Here is a 20304-nt window from a genome sequence, read left to right as displayed (position 1 = left end):
TCACAAAGCGCCCGGCCCGCAGGAGCTGTAGACCCAGCGTCGGAGCGGGGCACAGCCGGGAGGGGCGCGGGGTGACCGCGGGCGGGTGCTGCTGTACCGGGACACAACCGAGGGGACCGCTCCGGCACATCCCGGCCTTTACACCAGCTCAGTACAGGAGGGCGAGCACATGGGAGAGCTCATTAGAATTATTAGTAGCATGCATGCATCGTGCATATATCTTGCCTTCTTCTAAACTCTTCCTCTTCTATTTCTTCTTTTGATCCATATCATCCCAGTTGAAGGTGTGGCCTCATCATCAAATTATGGTTTCAGAAGTGTATTTGAACTCTTACTGTTGCTCCCAGTCCTGTCTTGACCTTAGACATCCACTTCTTCCAGTCATAAAGTAATCATGCTACACTTAATTTTCTTTGTGCTGTTGCCAACTTCCAAAACACACTCATCACATCCCCTCGTTTTTGTTGTTACTTCATTTCACAGAGCCACAGAACCAGAGAGGCTCACAGGGACCTCTGGAGATCCCCCAGCCCAACCCCAGCTGTGGGGCGGTCGTTGCAGGGCAGCTGCTCGGCCATGTGCCTGCTGGATGCTGAGCGCTGCTGCTGCCCTCGCGCGCTGGCACGGCCGTGTCCTGGAGCAATGACCTCATTCAGAGGCAGCTGTCTGTCCCCAAACGTCTGACCTTGATGGTCTGCAGGCTCGTGTTTTATTCATTGGAAAATCAATGAAAACTGTACAGATCTGGTGAAACATGATGCAGTCCAAAACCACCCTCCTCCGTCCCACCTGTAATTCACTTCTGCTAAAGCAGACACATGGGTTAGGGGAAGCTGCAGGGAGGCACTGAAAAGCAACGCTCCCGCACACAGCAAGGGGAGGGTTGGGCAAAGGACAGCCTGGCAGTACTGACCCTGTGGTTACAAATGGGTGAGGGATGACCCCAGTGAGACAATGCTTCTCTGAATAAGAAAGCCTAATTCACACAAATATCCCTCACCTCATAACAACTTGTCCATGCAGGAAGAAGTCGTGTTTTAAGAGAGAACAAGTTTAGAGGGGGGCCACACCAGAGTCCGTGTGAACAGGGGAGCATTAGGAGGCATCGAGGCTCTCAGTTGTGTTGGCTGTGGCCTTAAGTACCACTGTCTGAATAATTCACTGCAAATCCATCTCCCTCAAAGCATGGGATGTTACGGACCCACTGTGCTGAATCTGGGTCTGCCCACCTGCAGGCAGAATGCAGGACTGTTTCCCATGGCAGAGTCTGATTGCTGTGGACAGCACAGGCATTCAGTCAGGATCTCGGACATCCAGGAAGGAGACAGGACGTGGGATGACAAAATGACACCACAAACCATATCCGGTGGGCTGCCTGACAACACGCTTATGTGCTGTTTGTGCACAGGGGGGCAATACCCTGAAGCCTCTGTGTAGAAGAACAGCACAGCTTTAAGGTGAGGACGGCAGCCCAGCCCCACGAGCACCTGCCTGGGAACGCTGCACTCTGCATCAGCGTTCAGAGCAGGGAGCAGATCAGCAGGCTGTCAGCTGACGGGAGGACTCTACCATTTCTCTACTCCTACAGTGCCGTGTGACATGGAACAGGCCACATTTCAGCTTCCCCTGCGGTAAGAGAGACACAATGAATGCAGTTATCTTCGCAAGTGGAGCCCCAGCTGCTTGGGATGACACAAATGAAAGGGTGTGAAGAATTACCAAACATATGAGTAAACCTTTTCACATCATCCACTGACCATCGATTCAAGGAAGCTCTTTTTTGTCAGTGTCTCCCCACCGATTTTCTTACTGAAGTCACTGCCGCCCCACATTTGACATCCCCACACACACCTTGAATTGTATTAACACTAACAAGTTGGGGGAAGCACGAACACCGCAGGTTTTCCGTCAGCTCCTAGGCTCCTGGCCTGCTGCGAAACGGCTCCGTGGGCTCCGGGCCGTGCGGGAGGGGCTGCGGGGATCGGCGAGCTGCTGCAGGGCACACTCGGGCGGGGGGGTCCCCGCAGAAGGCACGGAGCACAGCCGGGGCGCCGGGCGGGCGCCGTCAGCACCGCGGACAGCGGCGGCGGGAGAGGAGCGGAGCGGAGCGGAGCCCGGCATGGGCGGCGGGGGCAGAGCCCGGCGGGGCCCCGGGAGTGCAGGGGGATGCCCCCGCCGCTGGGGCCGGCCCCCGACAGGCCTCGCCGCGCCTCGTTGCTGCCGGAGCCGCCTTGCCCCGCGGGCGCCTGGCGCGGCACGGAGCGGAGCGGCCCGGTGCGTCTCGGTTCGGTTCGGCGCCGCGCGGTTCGATTCGGCCCGGCCCTTCCCGACCGCGGCCCGGCGCGGCGCCCCGGCGGAGCTCCTCAGTTCCGGTCACGTTGCCGCCTGTTTACGGCGCGGCTGCCGGCGGGCGGCGGGGCCGGGCCGGGCCGGGCGAGGCGGGGCCGCCGCAGGCAGCGCGGGCAGCGCGGGAGCCCGGCGCGGCCCCGGCCCCGGCCCCGGCCCCGGCCCGGCCCGGCGCGGCCGCCCTATGACGCCCAGCGGGCGCCCCGCGGGGCCCCGGCGCTCCCCCCAGGTAACGCGGTGCGGCGGCGGGGCGGGGGCCGGGCGCTGCCCGCGGGCGGTACGGCTGCAGCCGGGGCTCGGTGAGATCCGCTCCCGCGCAGCTCGCAGGCGACGGGAGGGCGGGCGGCGGCCGGCTGAGCGCGGCGGGCACCGAGCGCCGGAGCGGGGCGGCGGCACCGGGGGGACCGGAGGCACCGGGCTGCGGAGCGAGGAGGGGGCGTCCCGGCGGGGGCTGCGGGGGGAACTCCTCCTCCCGAAGTTGTCCGCTGCCCGCTCCGCGTCTGTTCTAGAAGTTGCTGCGCCCCGAGCGCGGCCGTCCGTCGCGTCGCTCCTTCCGAGGGCGATTGCCGCAGAAAAGCGGTCCGAAGCGCCGCCGGGGTCGGGCCCCCCCCGCAGAGTTAAGGCCGCGGGAGGACTCGAGGGCCCCCAGAGCGCTGCTGCGAAATTCCCCAAGTGCGGGATCGCGCCGCAGGGATCGCCCGCTTCAGGTCGTGATCGACTCCCGGCGTTGATTGAGGGCCGCGTGCTGCCCCAAGCTGAGCCCCGTCCGCGGCTCCTTCCCTGCGGGCAGCGGCAGAGCACGGCCTGACCGCCGCCGTCTGCCACCCAGAGACAGCCCCCAGCTTTGGCTGTCAGACCGGCAGCGCTGTGCAAGGAATTGCTGGAAAGCACAATAATTTATAATCAACGTTCCTCCTATTGATTTTATCTTTGAATAGATACTGTTAGATAACGAATAGCAAACAGGACGCTGAGTGTAATTCTGCTCTGCTCAGATCAAGGAAGGCTCCCGCTGACTTTCCCAAGGCCGGGATTTCACCTCTAGTTTCTATTCCTGGCACCATCACTGCCTCCGTGACCTTCTCAAGGCTCCCAGCTTCCCTTTGCCATACATTCCTCACATTTAAAGACGTACTTGCTTCATGACATTGCTGCAAAGTTCAGTGTGCTCAAATTCTTTGCGATCATAAAGAAGAACGGAATGAATTTCTGATATGTATCACTGTTCGTTCTGAGTCTGTTTTCATGTGATGGTGAGGGGAACCACAGCAGGAGGAGTTATCGACCTGTTCCTGCAAACCTTGTTTGTTCCCTCTTACTCCCGAGGTAACTGGCCAAGTGATGATGTGAATAGGGGCTGGATCTTGGTATGACAGTTTTTGTGCTGGGATATGCAGACATGCAGTACATACACATCTGCCTTTGAAATGCACCATCGGGAACCAAAGCTGTTTCCTTAGATCAAAGTTTTGGGATCCCAGTTAACATAAACAGATTTCTGTACAGTTTTGCCTCGGAAGCAAATCTGCAGACAAGATGTCCCTGTGATGGAAATCAGTCTGAGCAGACCTGCAGCTAGATCATTCATTGCAGTTACTGCGGAAAGTTGCTTCAGTCCTTTTCTTTTGCATGTTCATGGGAGCCAGAGCACAAGAACAATTCAGAAACCACCTGGAACTCACCAGGTGCTTAAGTCATTTTTAACACTAGATGTCTGGTCCCAAGTGCCCTGCAGAAGGCTCTGTGTGGCTCCAAGGAGGAGTCTGGGAGACCTGTGCTCAAAGCCTTGCAGGGGCATCAAGGACCACTTGTTTCTGGAAGGTGGTCTGTGATGCAATGAAGTCCGTTGGATGTCCAGTGATGTTTGGATGCCAAAGTGCAGCACATCTCATATGGTATCCAGCACCCTGAGGTGCTGCTAGGCCCAGGAGCACCCGCCTTTGGAGGGCCCTTCGCACATCCAGATGCTGTCTGAAAAGCACCGCCAGCCCTAACCCCGTGGGGCTGTGGCAGGGCAGATAGGCACAGCCTTTGCTTCTGAGCACTGCCCTCCCAGCGCAGTCTTCTATGCACACCAAGTGGCAAATCGTTTTTGGTGCAGTCCTAGGCATGAGCAGAGCTGACACCTGCAGCAGAACTCTGCAGCAGTGCAGGCAGAGCTGCAGGGAGGGGGCAGCTTGGGCTGCAGGTGTCCCTTCTGGGAAGGGCACAAACCACCCTCAGTGGGCTGTTGCCTCCTTCCTGGCCCTGCATGCATGTATGCAGCTACCAACAACAAGGGCACAGAGCATCCTTCAAACCGAAGGGGAGTATCGCTTACCCTTGGCTTTTATGCTGCATGACATCACCTCCTGAAGCTGCAGGCTCTCACTTGTCTCCCCAGGGCCACGCAGTACGTGGTTCTGTGCAGTCTTCCACCGCTACTCACGGTCCCAACTTGGAGTCTGGAAACGCAAAGTCACAGCCACAGTGGTGAGGGAGGGATGGGAGCAGGACCTCTTCCAGCCCCTGTGCTGCTCGGTGCAGACAGGTGCCATCCCCCAGGGTAGCAGCACTCACCGTGCCCCACCTCCTGCCCTGCTCCAGCACGTGGGAGCCGCTCTGCAGCACCTGCTTGGGGCTGTGAGGCCATCGACACAGGAGCATGGGCACTCCTGGAAGGCACAACGGCTCCGCGAGGTGTCATTAAGCCAGCAGCACATCATCCTTATTAGCTCCCAACACCTCCCAAGTGATTTTGCTGTGTGCAGTGACCAAAGGAACTGCTTCAAACTGAATGCCCAAAACGCCGTTGCAATCTTCGCTTAACTTCAAAAGCAGTGAAGGGAAAATAATGGCTGCCGAGAAGTGTGTTTGGAAATTCTTTAGGGTAATGTGTGCAGATAACTCTAGGAAGGCAGTAGCTCATTCGTTCCTTCTGATAACGTTAGAACTGCTCAAACAGCTTACCGATGCTGTTGAGACTCCACGACATCGTTAACACTGAGTGGCTCTTACATCATTACGCAGAGGTGTTGGGGATTCCATGTGCACCTACCCCATTGTGGCCCCACAGCTCCTCTCAGCCATCAGAAGAGCAGCATGCAGGTGGCTGCCAGGAGACCCCTGCCCAAGGCATGGACAGCTCTGTGTGTGCAGAAATCAGTCCCACGGAATGAGGGGCTCAGGACCCACAGAGGCAAACCACAGTTTGGTGTTTGTTTGGGTTTTTATGTGTGTTTGGTTTTGCTTTTAAACACGCAGCTCAACCACACAGACATTTGTCTTCCAAACCAGACAAAGCAGACCTGAACTCCCCAAAACGTTTTTTTTTAAATCAACTTATTACTTAACGATTGATTTTAAGGAGAAAAAAAATCATTGTTATGAAAAGGATAATTTTCCACTTAAAGGAGGGGAGGGAAAGTTCAATGGCAGAACACCAGCCTTTTCTACTGAGCACATCTCAAGCAGATAGAACAAAGTACTTGAAAATAGCAGCACATGTCCTCCGGGGCTCTGCTCAACCTACTTTCTAACCACCCAGAGATGAGGTCCCACCACTTCCATAAAGGAGCTGCTCCAAAGCCGTGGGTGGCTCTCCCACTGCCCCTCCCCACCCCCACGGCTGGGGGAGGACATGCTGCTGCTGCTGCAAGGTGTGCTCCTGGGCTGCAGGCACCAAGGAACTCCTGCACCGCCCCAGCTGGCTCTGGGCACCCTGCCCATGTCCCATCCGCCCCCCCTGCCTGGGGGCTTTGCTGCGGCACTGCAGCAGCAGATGGAGCAGCAGCACCTGAGTGGAAAGCCCAGCCAGGCTGCGAGCCCGAGCCAGCCCCATGCCTGCAGGAGGCACAGCACTCCCACAGGCAGAGCCTCCCCCACCGTGCAGCACCCCAGGAGCACCGTGTGCTGTGGGGTTTTGTATTAAGGCTGGAAGGAGAGGGCTAAACATTCTCCCTGTCTGTCACAGTGGCTGTAGCTGTGCAGGATGTGCCAGCAGAGCACCTGAATCCATAGCAGGATGGGTCCTGCAGTGGCCCAGCTCTGGGGCTGCAGTGGGGCAATGACCACAGTAGGTATGAGCCCCAGGTGCACGGGCACTGGAACCTGAATGCATCCCCTCCTCCTTGTGAAATGAAGTATATGGAGATTTCAAGGTTTTCACAAATCTATGGATGCTTTGGCAAGAATAAAGCTTTGAGCCAGAGCTGCTGCCAAAATTGCTTACTTTGGAGTCAAGCTTAAATGGAGTTTGATTTGATATAGGTTGTGGGAATTAGCTTAAAACGTCTTGCATTAAAGGGCTGAGCGTGCTGTAAACATGAGCTGAACATTTACTTAGTTCTGAAGTTTCTGTGGAAAAGAATGGAAAATCAGAAGCAAATGAATGTGGAGTGGCTTCCCAGCAGCAGGACAGTGTGTGCTGTGCTGTGGCTTTGCAGGCAAAACTCATCCTGACCTCTGAAATGGGTTGCTGTAGGTTCCCTCCTGAGCTTGGCGCGTGGCACAGGGACAGGTTCCACAACTGCACGGTGATATTTCCAAGATCTAAGGGTCCTTTGAAGGTTCGCTTTTCCCTCCCCGTGCAGTTGGGCAGCGCACAGCACTGCACGGTGCTGAACTCCATGCCCTGGGGCCGACCCTCCCAGTGTGTGAGGCAGCACTGAGCTCCCGACGAGTAATGCTGATGGGGTTGGACAGACCATATTGCATTTTTCATGTGCTGGATCTCCTTCTGCAGTTGCTGCTTTGCAATATAGGGCTCATTGAGCACCTGAAATCCCCGCTGTGTGGCTCCTAGCGGCAATCCTGCCCCAGATGTAACCCTGCTCAGTGATGAAGCAGATTTCCTAAGGCCAAACTTAAAACAGAAATGATCCCGTTCAATACAAGGGTCTGTATGGTGCATTTTCTGTGTTCACAGTGCTGGGGCTCTCAGCCCGAGCCTGCAACAAGAGGCAGTGGGGCTGAGCGGGGGCATGGGGCGCTGTCCTGGAGCCCTGCGGAGCTGCGTGTGCAGAGCTGCTGCCCTGCAGCCACATCCCTGTGGAGCACAGGGAGCAGAGCGGGGCTCTGTGTCCCACGGGCCGTGGGGCTGGTGCTGCTCCTGGGGTGACACACCGGGCTGTGCTCTGACTGTGAGCCCTCTCTTCTCCCTCAGGAGTGGGCTGCAAATTCGGTTGTGATGGAGACCGTGTCCCTGGAGCACCAGATCCAGAGTGTGCAGAGGCACATCGCTTTCCTGAAGAAGGAGCAGATGGAGCTGCTCCATGGCCTGCACCTGGAGATCCTCCGCCTGCAGAAGCACTGCTCAGGTGAGCACTGGGCACTACGGCACAGGGAGCCCAGCACAGCCCATCCTGCCCTCAAAGACAGCCCTATTATTAAAACATAGAGCTGGTTCTCCCTTTCTCCCAGATGCCATTTGCCCAAGGGAAGGAAAAGGGCTGAACTCCACCGACGATGGGGTGAGCGGGCATGAGACTGTGCTGAGGTCCCTCTCAGAACAGGAGGAATGTGGGTGCCTGGACAGGGGCAGTTCCCCCCGTCCTCCTGCGCGCCCCTGGAATCCACTCCAGTGGCTCTCATCAATAATTCAGTCTGGCCAATTACTCACTGTCTTCCAGCTCCTCATCATCACTGATTCCTGGGAAACAGAGACATGAGGGCATTTCTAAAATGCCCCCCATCCTTTCTGAGCTTTTGCTGTTCCATTTCATTGTTTTAATAACTCCATCTGTAGCCTCTCCAGATACGTGAGGCCAGGGGACCCTCAGGCATAAATCATGCAGGGAGGTTCTGAGCTGCCCTGTCCCGTTTGCTGTTTGCAACAGGCACCGTGTCCCATCCATTAGGCACGCAGCTCTGCATCCACGGGGTGTGATGGGTCCAAGCTCCTATGTAGCTGTGGGGTGACTTTGGAAGTGTTTTCAGTGCCATTGCCTGCTGTCAGCACTTCCCTGCCTGGTCCAGGCGTGTAGCTCATTGCTGCACCTGGATGTGCTGCTGTGACCTTGGGTTTTTGCGTCATGACCTTGGTGTCTCAGTGGCCTCACTGCCAGCAGTGCCTGTCCTCCTGCAGCTCTGCTTCACAGCTGTGCACCGATGGAGCGCTGACAGCTGGGGAGGGACTGCAGCACCCGCTGAGCCCTCTGCTGCACCGCCAGCACGGGTCAGTGGGACAGCAATCCCACAGCCATACTGCGGGGCAGGGGAAGCTGACCCCAGCAACGCCCCGCAGTGCAACATCCTCGGTTGGAGGCTTTGCAGGAAGGTAAACTCAGCAAAGCACAGCGTAGTATGATTCATCTGCTGGAAGGATCGTTGCGTTACAGCAGTGCTGGCTCCCCTCCCACTCCCATTTTATTTGCAAAGTATAAACACAGCAGAAATAGCAATAGATTCTTTCAGACTCCTCTGTTTCTCCTTTTACTGGAAGATGAGCTCAGCTGCTGTGGCAATAATTAGCACGTTCCCAGCATTAGCAAAGCAGCGGGAGGAGAGCCACTGCCCGGAGAGGCCGTGGTGGCTGAGCAAGGGCTCCACGTGGTGCTGGGCTTTGGGGATCTGCACTGTGGGGCCCAGCAATGGCCTCTGCTGGGACAACACAGTGCAGTGAGAGCATCACAGCCACTGCTGCGTGTGGCCGCAGCACCAGAGGGGACACCGGAGCCTGACCCTCTCGTAGGAAGGCGGGCACACGTGGAGCCGGCCGTGGGAGCGGCACGGGGAGGGATTCTGAGGCACCGGCATCCCAGCACAGAAGTGGGAACCCCGTCCTGAGCGTCACTGTGCAGGCAGCAACATCTTTTCCAGCAGGACACGGCTTTGGGTTTCATTTGGAATCTCCCTGAGATTCCAAACCCATTATTTTAACTTCAGTGAAATAACACAGCTGCCATTGATTTTCGGAGGGGCAGGCAGGAGCGCTGAAAGCTTTCCAGAAATTGCATTATGGTCTCCGTTACTCTGCATTCTCACCACAGATTTGTTTTCTAAGACAGACGGCAGAGCAGCCTCAGCCAAGAGCTCCGTTTCAGGGCGGCAGTGGTGGGGATTAGAGTCAACATGAAAGCAGATTAAATGAAAAATGTAGGGCAGAGATTAACCATTTAAATTCGTACTCAGAAGGAAAAAAGCCCCAGGATGACTGAATGCTGCTCTTGTCCCTCTGCTCCTCCTCTGCTTGCTGGTGGTTTGGTGGTCTATGATATTCACTGAGGAATTGTGTGGGGTCTGTGGGGCTGTGGGGCTGTGGTTGCTGTGGGTCCGCCTGCACCACGCGCAGAGGCAGAGATCACTCTGCGGGCAGTAAATGAAGAAATACTTCAGGCGGCACTTTACACTTTGGTCTATTTTCAGTCCATTGCTCTGCTCTTTGTCCTGCTTTAAAGCACTGAAAATGGTTCAGCAGAGAAAAGCTGCAGAGCAGTCCCAGCACTGAGCGCTGCCCGGCACTGCTGCCCGCATTGCTGCTCCGCGGGCGCTCACAGTGGCATTGAAGCAGCGCTGCGCTGCGTCTCACTGCCGTCTGGTTTCTCTTCCAGAGCTGACCCACGACCTTGAGATGAAGGAGCTGGAGGCCCGCCAGCAAGGTGAGAGCAGTAAGCACGCGGGGGGATGGCTGCAGTGCTCCGAGGGGAGGGGGGACCCAGCGGGCGGATGCCTGAAGGATCGCTGGGGCTCTGTGCTCAGATTGGACGGCCCTGAATGCTTGTGCTGATGTGAAAGCAAGCATCCCTCGGGTTTACTTTTCTAATCCCTTTACACCGGGCCCACAGGGGCACTGGAGACCCCTGGGGAGTGACTCAAAGCTAGCAGACCTCTGAGCCCTGCGAGAAAGCAAACATGGATGGTCGGTGACCACCGTGCTCCCCCCAACCCCTGTGCACTGTCCTGGGCAATCACAGAACTATTCGGAACCTCTCTCAGTGCCACTATGTAACACTACATCCCATGAGAAAACTCTTTGCATTCCAAAAGAAAGGTCAGAAAGGTCCTGGCATGCTCAGCGTGGCTGCAGGCTGCAGGAATGAAGATGGCAAGCTGCATGGCACCGAGCCCTCATCCGATCCCTCCCTTGTGTCCGGGCCCAGCACTGCCCAGCTGCTGTGCTCAGCAGAGGATGCTGTGGGAGCAGCTCCTCCTCTTCTCTGCGATGATGCCAAACCCCATCCTTTGGCCGTCCCAGCACGATGCCATGGCCACATGCCAGGAGCTCAGCTTATCTCCCTGCCTGCCCAGTGTCGGCAGTGCCAGTGCATGGCAGTGACCATTGCCTGCAGAGCACCACCCACAGGGCGCTGCCCATCAGGTTGCCTTAACAGCTCCAAAAGAGTACAATCCCATTTGCTACATTTATGGGGCAACAACCTAAATTAAGATGCCATCAAACGATCACTCTTCAAGTACCACTCATGTAATAATTACTGTGTGCAGCTGCCTCCCTTAAGATCTCATTATAAAGCATTTCTCCTTTGCAGAAAGCACTTAAGAGCTGAAGCTGTAAAGCGGTTGCAATGTGTATCACAACAGGCAGAGCTTTCTGCAAGCTGTGGGATCACGGCTGGGCATGCTGTGTGCTGTGCAGGGCTGTGCATCCACCCCTCTGGCTGTGCTTGAGTGGCCACCTTCCACCACATCCCCCTGCCCCACATTGCTCACATCTCCACAGCACCTCTGATGGAGGAGCGCAGGGAATGCCGTGTGGTGCCGTGTCCCAGGAGTCCCCTCACCAACAGTGTGTCTTTCCTTGTAGAGCTGAGAATGCTCTTTATCGGAAGGTGGCACCCTGAGGCCACAACCCTGTGCCCGGCCCCTCAGGCCAATGTGGGACACCTGGCCTGGTGCTGAGCTCATGCTCATGGTCCACAGAGGGCATCTGCATGTACAGGATGGTGGGATGGGCGGGTGGGAGCCGGTGCCATCCTCCTGCAGGCAGCAGGAGCCGCAGTAGAGCAGCCCATGTGGCCCAGGCAGGTCTCCAGGTGTTGCCGGGTGACTCAGACGGGCTGGGGCAGGGAGGGCACGGTCCCCACTCGTGGCTGGGAGCCGGGTGTTAGGTGCAGGGAGGCAGCATGGGGAGCGCATCGTGGCTGGCAGTGCCTGTGCAGAATAACTCAGGTCCCTCTTGCAGGATCAGCAAGGAGTGCAGCAAGGAAAATAGCTTCAGATGTGTGGGCTCCTGTGTGCCCATACATATACAGGTGTGCATATGTGCGCCCAGGAAAACAGCCACATGTGCACACATTTTTGCTGAGGTGCTCGGCTGAGCCTGGCCCATCTGCCTGGTAATCCCAGATTAGCATTCTCTGTCCTTTAATCTGGCTCTTTAGTCTCTTGGCAGAAGGGCAGCAACACCCTCTGTGCTGGGCTGATGGTGTTACTGCTGGGCTTTACTCTTCTCTCCCAGCCTGAAACTGTCCCCATGCAGAGGGGACCATGGGGTACAGGGGGAGGCTGCGTGCACTGGAAGAGAGCCTCTGCTTGGGCAGCCCAAGGGCAGCTTTGGAACCACGACTCCCAGAAGCACGCAGCACCCCCACGGCACAGCTGGGACATGCCAGCACCCTGCATGGCCACCTCCATGCTGGGAAGCATGTTGTACACAGAGCAAAGCCCCCCTAACTCCTGCCTCCCCGCAGACGCGCTGGACCGGGAGCTGGAAGAGAAGTGCCGGGCGATGGAGGCTCAGCTGCAGGAGAAGGAGAAGGACAATCTGGAGCTGCGCAAGGAGCTGCGGCACAAGGAGACGCTGGTGGCCGCGCTGCGCTCCAGCCTCCGCAGCAAGGAGCGGCACTTCCTGGAGGAGCTGAAGCGGCGCAGCCACCGTGTCACCATCCTCAACACTGAGCTGCAGAAGCAGACAGAAGCGGCCGCCTACCTCTCCCTGCAGCTGCATGCCACCGCCCAGCGCGTGCCAGGCCCCCGTGGCGGTGGGCGGCCACCCCCCGAGCAGCCCCCGGCTGAGGGCAGGCCGCAGCGCCGCGGCCATAGGGTGCACCCGCGGCGCCCACCTGGGGTTGGCACCCGGCCCAGGGACCCCGTGCGTGAGGAGCACGACGCCATGCCTGACCCGGCCCTCTTCCTCTATACAGCACGGCCGCCCGCCCCCGCAGCGCCCATCACCGCTGGAGCCCCCCGCCGAGACCCGGGGTGCTGCCACGGCCCCCCGGGCACAACGGCTGCCCCAGCCGCCACCACAGGAGCCCATAGCCAGGGCTCGGCCAGCCAAGGGTGAGCCTGGCAAGCAGCCGGGGCCTGGGCCCCGCGGTGCCCGCGCCCGGGAGTAGGCATTGAGGTGGGCACGGCCTGAGTGGCTGGGAAGGTGCTGACCCCGGAGCACCATGTGAGCACCAGCCGAGGTTGCTGCCCCTGTCCCCCCGGGGAAGGGGGCAGTGGAAGGCAGTGCTCTGCTTGCAGCCCAGCACTGAGCCCACAGGGCTGGGCCATGCAGAGCATGGTGGGGCAACGCTGCACGAGCTTGCCAAGGGCAATAAAGGAACAAGGCTGGGACAAGGCTGCTGCAGGGGTCCCCCAGACTGAAAGGTGCCCACCTGCAGCACCCGGCGCTGCTCCCCACACGTTGCCGGAGCACGGCTGTGACCCACATCACCCGCATGGGGTGTCCACACGCCGGCACTGTGGCTCCTCATTGGCACCTACAGCCGGCTGCTGTTTTCTCACCGCGGACTGAAATCATGTCAGCAAGGCACTGACAAAGCGGGATCTGGTGCACTGCCACCCACGGGGCAGAGCTGGCCACAGTGCAGCCCCATCAGGAGCAGAGGCTGCAGATGACGCTTTGCCTGCAGTGTCCGACCCATCGGAGTCCGCCTCCTTCGCGCTCAGTTCAAACCCCTGGGAAAGCATCGCCCTCCCTCTGAACCATCGCCTGCCTCCATCCCGCAGAGTGCCCACGCAGCCGGAGGGCTCTATTTTTGTAGCTCAGTGTTTAAAACTTACAATGCTTTTACGAGACTCTCAGTAGCAATCCCAGGCCAGCTGTCCAGATGGTAAAATCAAACCCCAAAGTACAATCAGCTCTGCAGGAGGCGAGCAGCTTTCATGCTGCCCTTTGTCTGTGCTGGGCACCCACTGGAAGAAGTGTCCAACTCCAGTGGCAGGACCCCCCCGTGCCCCCAGTGCTGCACCAGCAGCCTCTGGCCATGCTCCCAGGAGGGCCCTGCATGGCAGCAGGTGAGGGACAACCCAGCATCCCACAGGTGAAGCCCCTCCCGGCCTTGGGACAGGGCTGCGCTTCCCAGGCTGAGTGCTTCTGCTGAGGGCACGTCTGAGTGTTCTTTTATGTGAGAGAGGGTAAAACATCTCAGTGCGTCCCTGTGCTGTGATTTGCACAGCTGGTTTCCCCTCGTTCCTAGACAATCCCGATACACAGAGTGCGTTGCATTTTTATTATAACGTTACTGATAAAATCATGTTGTTCATGACTGACCTGAGCATTAGAAAGGGGAGGGCGTGTAAGTACCCTCCTGTTTTCTGTAAATATCTTCCTAACAATCAGCATTTTTAGTGCCTAGTATGTAAATGAAGCAACCCTGTGGGAGCTGCAGGACCCTTCCCCCTTCACAGCCATCAGCTGCGCTCCGAGCTCAAGGGGCACATCCCATCTCAGTGCCTCGTGGCTTCTGCCCACCCCATGCCAGCCTGGATGGAGGCAGCAGGGCCATGAGAGTCCGGGGCCAGCCCTGAGCTGGGGAGGGCCGGCCTCATGCACTGCACTGCGGTCACTGCTGCTCCTGAATGGGGGGAAGCTCTAGAGTACAATATATACGCACTTATATATATGTATACACATAACGCACTTGCTTTGAAGGGAAAACACTGTATGATTGTAATAGAAATGATGTTGAAATAAATTATTTTAATCTTTGTATTTATATAAAATGCTCAACGAGATCTAAATGATCCAAAAACCCAGCAAGGCAGCACTCCTGTGTTTAACCTCTGGGATGCTGCTGGGTGCATTGAGCTCACAGAGCAGCAGGGAGCCCCGGGCAGCACCTGCCCTGCCCATGTGTGCGGGGGGCCCAGCTGCCCCCACCCCTGGCTGCAGCGCAGGGCAGTGCCTCATCACTGCGTTGCTCAGTGCTGCTCAGCTCCGCATGAGTTGGAGCGGTTAACATAGCTGTACATTGTGCTGCAGAGCTCTGTACATGGACACATACAGACCGGGAGTGTAACTGCTGACACCTACACGCTCTGTATGGAACAAGCAATGTGTAATGTTGACGCATAAAGCTTAATAATTAGACTGGAAATGGATGCATAGCAATAACGCTCCATTGTCAAACATTACCTGATATATATAAAGCACAGCGTGTTGGCAACTCCTGCATGCACACCAACAGGCAGGCACTGCTCTTTCACCCACTGCTGCTGTTCTGCACTGTGCACAGCCCAGTGGGCCTGGAGCACCGGTGTAGCCATCAGCTGTCCCCCCGTGCTGCAGCTCCACAGGTGCTCACGTTGACTTTTTTTAACCAAGTGATTTTCAAAACGTATTCTCTACATACCCAGAGAGCAGAGAACGGAGCTGTAAGCTGTACACGATAAGTCACTGCGATACACCTACTTCTCCATGAAAAAACTGCAGTCCCTTTGGAGTCGCCCTTTCCTGCCCCAGCGCGGCCCTCTGAGCGCCCACCGGCAGCAGCTCCCGGCCCGCCGCCCCCAGCCCCGGGCCCCGGCTCTGACACGGCTTGAAGCCGAGCGTGCCCGGGGCGAACACCCGTCCCTGTCCTCGTCCCCATTCCCACCCCCGTCCCCAGGACACAGCTGCGGGCCGGCCGAGCTCTGTGCTCCCGGAGGCCCCACGGCCCGGTCCCCCCTCCCCGGTGCCGCCTCTCCCGGCCCAACTCGTGGCACGGCGTCCCCAGGCCGCAAACCGGACGAAATTGGCTTTTGGCCGTTTGTTTTTCAATCCCGAGGAAGGCGGCCGCCCGCGCCCCGGTCCCGCACGGCCCTCAGCCGGCCCACACGCAGCGCTCCGGCGGCACCGCAGCCCCGGGGCCCCGCACGGAGCCCGCCGCGACCTTGCAGGCGTCGGGAAGGTCGGCAGCGGCCTGCTGCAGCGCGGCGCCCGCCCACCCGCGGCGAGGCCTGCTCCGGCCGCTCTGTGCCCGTGCACCGGGCCCGGGCCGCGGCAGCGCATGGCAGCGCGGAGCCGCGCCACCCCCCGGCCCGTCCGGCCCCACCGCCCTGCGCCGCGTTCCGCCGAGGCCGCCCCGCCGCGGCCCATCCCGCCCCCGGCCCCGCGCGCGCGGCCCCTTTAAGGCGTTGCGGGCGGCGCGGAGGTTGGTCCCGGGCCGCGCGCCGTAGCGGGGTCGCCGCACCACGTGGGTCGGAGCGGCGCTGTCCTTCGCGGCGCGGCGGGACGGGACACGGCGGGCACGGCGCGGGGCGCCCATGGTCAGCAAAGCGGACGAGATGCCGCCGGCCGCCGTGCCGGCCTCCGCGCAGGGCGGAGAGCAGCAGGAGCCGGGGCCGCGCGGCGGGAGGGCGGCGGAGGCCGAGCAGCGGCCCGGTAAGGGAGAGGGGGCTGCGGCGGGGCCGGCGGGGCTGCGGCCGGAACGGGGCCCGTGCTGTGGGCCGGATCGCCGCGGGGTGCCGCCACCTCGAGGCGCGGGGCCGGCGGAGAAGGAGCCGCGGCCCGGCCCGCGTCGGTGAGGGCGCGGAGGCCCCGGGGTCGTCGCGCGCGGTGTCCGCCCCCGCCGCTGCGCTCCCGCCGCCCCCGGCCCGGCGGTGACGGTGCGCTCCGGGCGGTCCGGGGGGGCTCCGCGAGGGCGGCCCGGGGCGGTGGGCCCTCCTCGTACTGCGCCGCGGGGGGTGCGCTCGGGGCCGGAGGGAGCGGCGGAGTTGGAGGGTGCGGTTGGGCCCCGCTCCGGACGGGGGACGGAGCCCGGGAGCGGCGGGGGCGGCCGGGAGCGTTCCGTCCCGGCGCGGCGGCTCGGGGAGCCCCGGCCCCGTGAAGGTCACCTTCAACGGACGCGGCGCGGCGCGCCCGGAGGGGGTGGGGGGCGGCCGGGAGGGGCCCGCGTTCCCCAGACTCCGTGTTCCGGCAGCGGCGCGGAGCTCCGGGCGCCGTCCGGGCCGGGCGGGGGGGGCGGCGGGGCCTTCCCGGCCCTCCCCGGGCATGGAATCTCGGTGTGGGCCTGGGCCGGAGTGCTGGGGAGGCCGCTCCATGCCGCGCTGGGAGCCGCGCGCTCCGGATCGACCCCGCACAGTCCCGGCCGTGCTCGAGGTCAGCTGCGGGCCGGGACCCTGGGCACGAAGCCTGGCGCTGAACCCCGTCCCGTAGTGCCAGGGCTGCACGCTGTGTGGGGCCTCGCGTGGCCGTGGCACAGTCTGTGTCCCTTACTGCTGCCTTGCCTGGCTCGGGTCTGTCCGGGCCCTGCGGGCTGCTGTGAGGTCACTGGGTGGTGGTGACCACAGGGTGACTGCAGGGGGATGCATATGTGTCTGTAAGAGATAATCTCATAAAGGAGTTATCTTGGGGCCACAAAGATGCAGCTCGCCTCATGTGCTCTTCTAAACTGAGTTCTGCTGGGGCTGGTGTCACGGTATGGTGGTGTCTTTGCAATAGGTGAGAGGCAGCTGAACCGCACTGGAAATGTGAACTGCAAGAATCTGTCACTTCAGAGAATGCTCAAAAGCAGATATGTGGGATTCCCTGGGAAGAGCTGATATCTGATGAGAGATCTTGGCTGAATGCTGCATGCTTTGACTCATTAAAGCCCCAACAACAAATAAATGAGGGGGGCAGCAACATGGGCAGCCCTGCGCCCTGCCCCGGGCGCTCTGCATCTGTTTCGGGGTGCAGGCACCGGCCCTGCCCGGCATTCCAGGTCATCCTGGATGCAGAGTGCTGTACCTGCAAGAGGTATGTAGGAGCATCCCAAGCACTGCTCTGCAACTCAGCCTACTGCTCTGCTCTGTAACTAACAAGAAGAAAGGCTGCTCCTCATAGGTCACATTGGCTGAGCAAGGGACTGCCACTGCCTCCCTCCCCAGTTTGTATGATGATGAGGTGACTTTTTGAAGTTTGTCACTCAAAGCAAAGTTCACTGGCGTTTGAGGCTGGCAGGAATTCAAGTGTGTGGGGGAGAGCCTCCCCCGCCCCCCCCACGCACCGTTTATTCAAGTGGATGCCAAGCACAGCTCCGGTTAAAAAGTTACACCGTGTGATCCCTGCTCAGCATGAGTTGGGCCATGGGGGAGGGAGGTAAAGCCCTCCCTTGTGCTGCCCAGAGCTCTCTGGCTGACACAGGGCTGGCTGAGCACCCACAAAGCTGTGCTCTGTCCCCATGCACCCAGCACTGCCCATTGGGGTCCTGGCAGCTGCGTCACACAGAGGGGCGGCCGATGGGGCTGTGCTGCGGATGGGCACCTGGCTAACAGGATGTGCTCTTCTATTGTGCTAGGCATCGAGACTGGGGGGGGCTGTTTTCTTTTGCTTCTAAAGTGGCGAGAGAGTTGTGACTGCCCCCTTCACCTCCAAAAAGACAAACATGCTGGGTCACTTCCTCCTCCTGGGAGCAGAAATAGACAAACACTTGGAGTACCTGCAGTGATTTCCAGCAAGAGCAGTTATGGGTTAAGTTACGTCTCTTGTTAACTAGCACAAGATCAAAAGACAGCAGTTGTGTGCAGCACTTTTGGACTATTTTTGTTACTGCAGTTGTTGGTGCTTCAGAACAAGCTTGTCTCACGTGAAGGCTAGCAGTGTGTCTACCTGGCATAGAGTCCTTGTCAGTGCCTTGCCTGGAGGTTGGCTTTTTCTAAGGAAAAAAGTCCCTGTCCCTTTTCTTCCTGTCTTCTCTGTTAATAGAGCAGAGAATGAAGGTACTAATGGAGAACTGCTGTGGAGGCAGCACTGTTGTCCGTTAGCAACAAAGTCAGAACACAGATTCCTAATCAGGGGATCTGCCGGCCCTGTCTGTCGCCTGACCTTGGAGGTTTGCTTGTGGTTTGGAAGGGGCTGAATTGCTGACGGCTGGTTTTTCTAATGGGCGGTTGTAACACTTCAGGGGGAGAACTGGACCATCATGCAGGAGGGAGAGGATTGTTGCTATGAGGCAGAGGAGAGGGCTGCGATAACAGCAGCGCCTGTGTGATGGGGATGGGACCTGAGCAAGGGCTGGTGTTTGGTACAGCTCTGCTGGGGGGTGGCCCTGAGCTCCCACTGAGAGCCAGAAGCTCTCAGTTATCCCTGAGCAGCATCGCTCCTGGGTTTCCCAGCTAGAAAGTGGAAGTAGGTCAGGAATATACACGCAGGGAGGTGCAGGCACATGGCTGCCTTCTGCACAGTAAAAACAACTTTGTGTTGCACAGAACTGTTTGACTTAGCAGTCTGTAAATGACTGAACTTGGCAGCGTCCCGCTTGCTTTTCTGCATCGTGCCGCATTAGTTGTACTAGAAAGCTGTTATTTCTAAAAGCTTTAAAGGTCTCAAGTTCATGCATTTCTTTATTTGCATTTGAGGAGTAAAACCGGTCCATGGGGCAGCGTTTGCACACAGTGCTGACACTGCGTGGCTGTTGGGTGGTGGTGGTGCTCTGGAGGTGCATCTGCTGTGGTGCGGGGCTGGGCAGGGCTGGGTCTCCCATGGCAGTTGAGTTTTCTTCTGTATTTTGCTTTTTTTTTTTTTTTTAAACACTACCGACTCCAGGATGAGAGGTTGTCTGCTGTTTTCATGACAAATCAGCTTAAATGCACTTTTAGAGGTGAAGAACCTTCATCTTTGAGTGGGAAAACGGATCTACGCTGCAAATGAACACCAAAGCAGTCTGAGGGAAAAGGCCAGCAGAGTCCAGCGAGGTGCGATTCCTTGTGCCTAAGTAACATTAAAGTAAGGGCATGCTTTAAAAACAAAGCATTGTTTTTTAGTTTGTATTTCTCTTTTGCTTCAGTTGTAACCTTGGTGTTTCTGTTGGTGTCGATCTTTGCCCTTTGCCTCCAGTCTAGTTTTGCTCCCAGCTCGTGTTGGTGGAATTGCTGTAATGATCTGTAGCAGTCACCTCACTGCATTCAGAACAATGTTTCCGAAATTTTGGCTGGGCAGAAAGTTTATGAATGGGCTTAAATTTATTTCAGAGAACCACTGGGACAGCGTAGGGTGCAAAGCATGCCGTGTTCTGGTGGCTCAAAGTGCTGTAGCTGTGAGACCCGTGAATGCCCCCGGGCTGCGAGGCAAACGTTGTTGGTAAAAACACAAAATGCCACAGACGTTGGAGTCAGTCTGAAGTGTGGCTTAAATTGTGTAGGTCTATGTGGCCAGATTTTTGCTTGGATGCTCATGCTGAGTGGTTGCCCCTCTTGCTCCCCATGGGCTCTCAGGACAGGCTGTGGCCTCGCTGCACTCCATGTGCCAGGCAAATGTGGTGTGGGGCTGCTGAGATCTAACGGCAGTGCTTAGAGCTCTTCCCACAGGTGGGTTAAAGCCAAATAAAGTTTAATGACAGCCAGAGAGCAGCTCTAACCCTTCACTGTGGGCTCTTAATAAGAGGAGTGCTTGTTGTGCTGAGGAAGCACTGCAGATCTCTGGAAAGCTGTGGTTTCCTCTAGGGGGGTGAGGGAGGCTGTGCTGTGTGCTCTCCTACCAAAACATTTCCACTGGGGTTATCTGTGATCCTAGTGGCTATTCATTTAGTCAATTTATTTGGATTCAGTAAGCTATTTATTTTGATTAATTTGTTATTAGGCTAAAACTAAATTTGCATTAGCTAGACCAGCAGCAGCCTTCTCGTGCTAAAGCCATCATGTGCTGCAGTGCTCTCACTCTGATTTCAGTTGCAGCAAAGCCTCCTTGTGCCCCTGGAGCAGACCTCTTGCCCACGACGAGCTTTGACCCCTCCCAGGTGGGGCCCACGAAGGAAGCCCCCCTGGGGCCATTGCTGCACAGCCCTGTGTGGTGCTCCTGCAGTGTCAGCCTGCGGTTGGGTCAGTGCTGCACAG

The 20304-nt window shown here is 58.3% G+C and overlaps 2 protein-coding genes and 1 long non-coding RNA gene across 5 annotated transcripts in view; 2 read left to right on the top strand and 1 right to left on the bottom strand.

Moving 5' to 3' along the window:
• Nucleotides 1-1618: 1618 nt before the first annotated feature.
• On the top strand, nucleotides 1619-14230 carry CCDC92B (coiled-coil domain containing 92B). Its single transcript, XM_015295874.4, has 4 exons — nucleotides 1619-2575; nucleotides 7490-7643; nucleotides 9876-9923; nucleotides 11973-14230. Exons 1-4 carry the CDS (start codon nucleotides 2120-2122, stop codon nucleotides 12566-12568), a joined length of 1254 nt encoding a protein of 417 aa, XP_015151360.3. The 5' UTR covers nucleotides 1619-2119; the 3' UTR covers nucleotides 12569-14230.
• Nucleotides 14193-15298, bottom strand: LOC112530076. Its single transcript, XR_006931859.1, has 2 exons — nucleotides 14648-15298; nucleotides 14193-14550 (listed from the first exon to the last, which is right to left on the bottom strand). It is a non-coding gene; the product is annotated as a spidroin-1-like (long non-coding RNA).
• Nucleotides 15299-15676: 378 nt separating this feature from the next.
• CLUH (clustered mitochondria homolog) overlaps nucleotides 15677-20304 on the top strand; it is a 32795-nt gene continuing 28167 nt past the window's right edge. Inside the window, exon 1 of one of the 3 annotated variants that reach the window (XM_415920.8) lies at nucleotides 15677-15874. In XM_415920.8, coding sequence (XP_415920.5) covers nucleotides 15757-15874 — 118 coding nt within the window. In that variant the 5' untranslated portion in view covers nucleotides 15677-15756. Of the gene's footprint in view, nucleotides 19199-20304 lie in introns of all 3 variants that reach the window. The other 2 variants (XM_046902703.1, XM_046902702.1) reach the window with 2 other exon arrangements.

Source organism: Gallus gallus, chromosome 19 (assembly GCF_016699485.2).
Source record: "Gallus gallus isolate bGalGal1 chromosome 19, bGalGal1.mat.broiler.GRCg7b, whole genome shotgun sequence".
Taxonomy (NCBI): Eukaryota; Metazoa; Chordata; class Aves; order Galliformes; family Phasianidae; genus Gallus; species Gallus gallus.
This window is presented reverse-complemented; position numbering and strand designations above follow the sequence as displayed.

Bases quoted from the DNA above. Each gene is read 5' to 3' on its own strand.
- CCDC92B (XM_015295874.4), top strand. From the start codon at position 2,120: ATGGGCGGCGGGGGCAGAGCCCGGCGGGGCCCCGGGAGTGCAGGGGGA. The intron at 7,644-9,875 runs GTGAGCACTGGG...TTTCTCTTCCAG, and splicing joins CCTGCAGAAGCACTGCTCAG to AGCTGACCCACGACCTTGAG. The intron at 9,924-11,972 runs GTGAGAGCAGTA...GCCTCCCCGCAG, and splicing joins GCTGGAGGCCCGCCAGCAAG to ACGCGCTGGACCGGGAGCTG.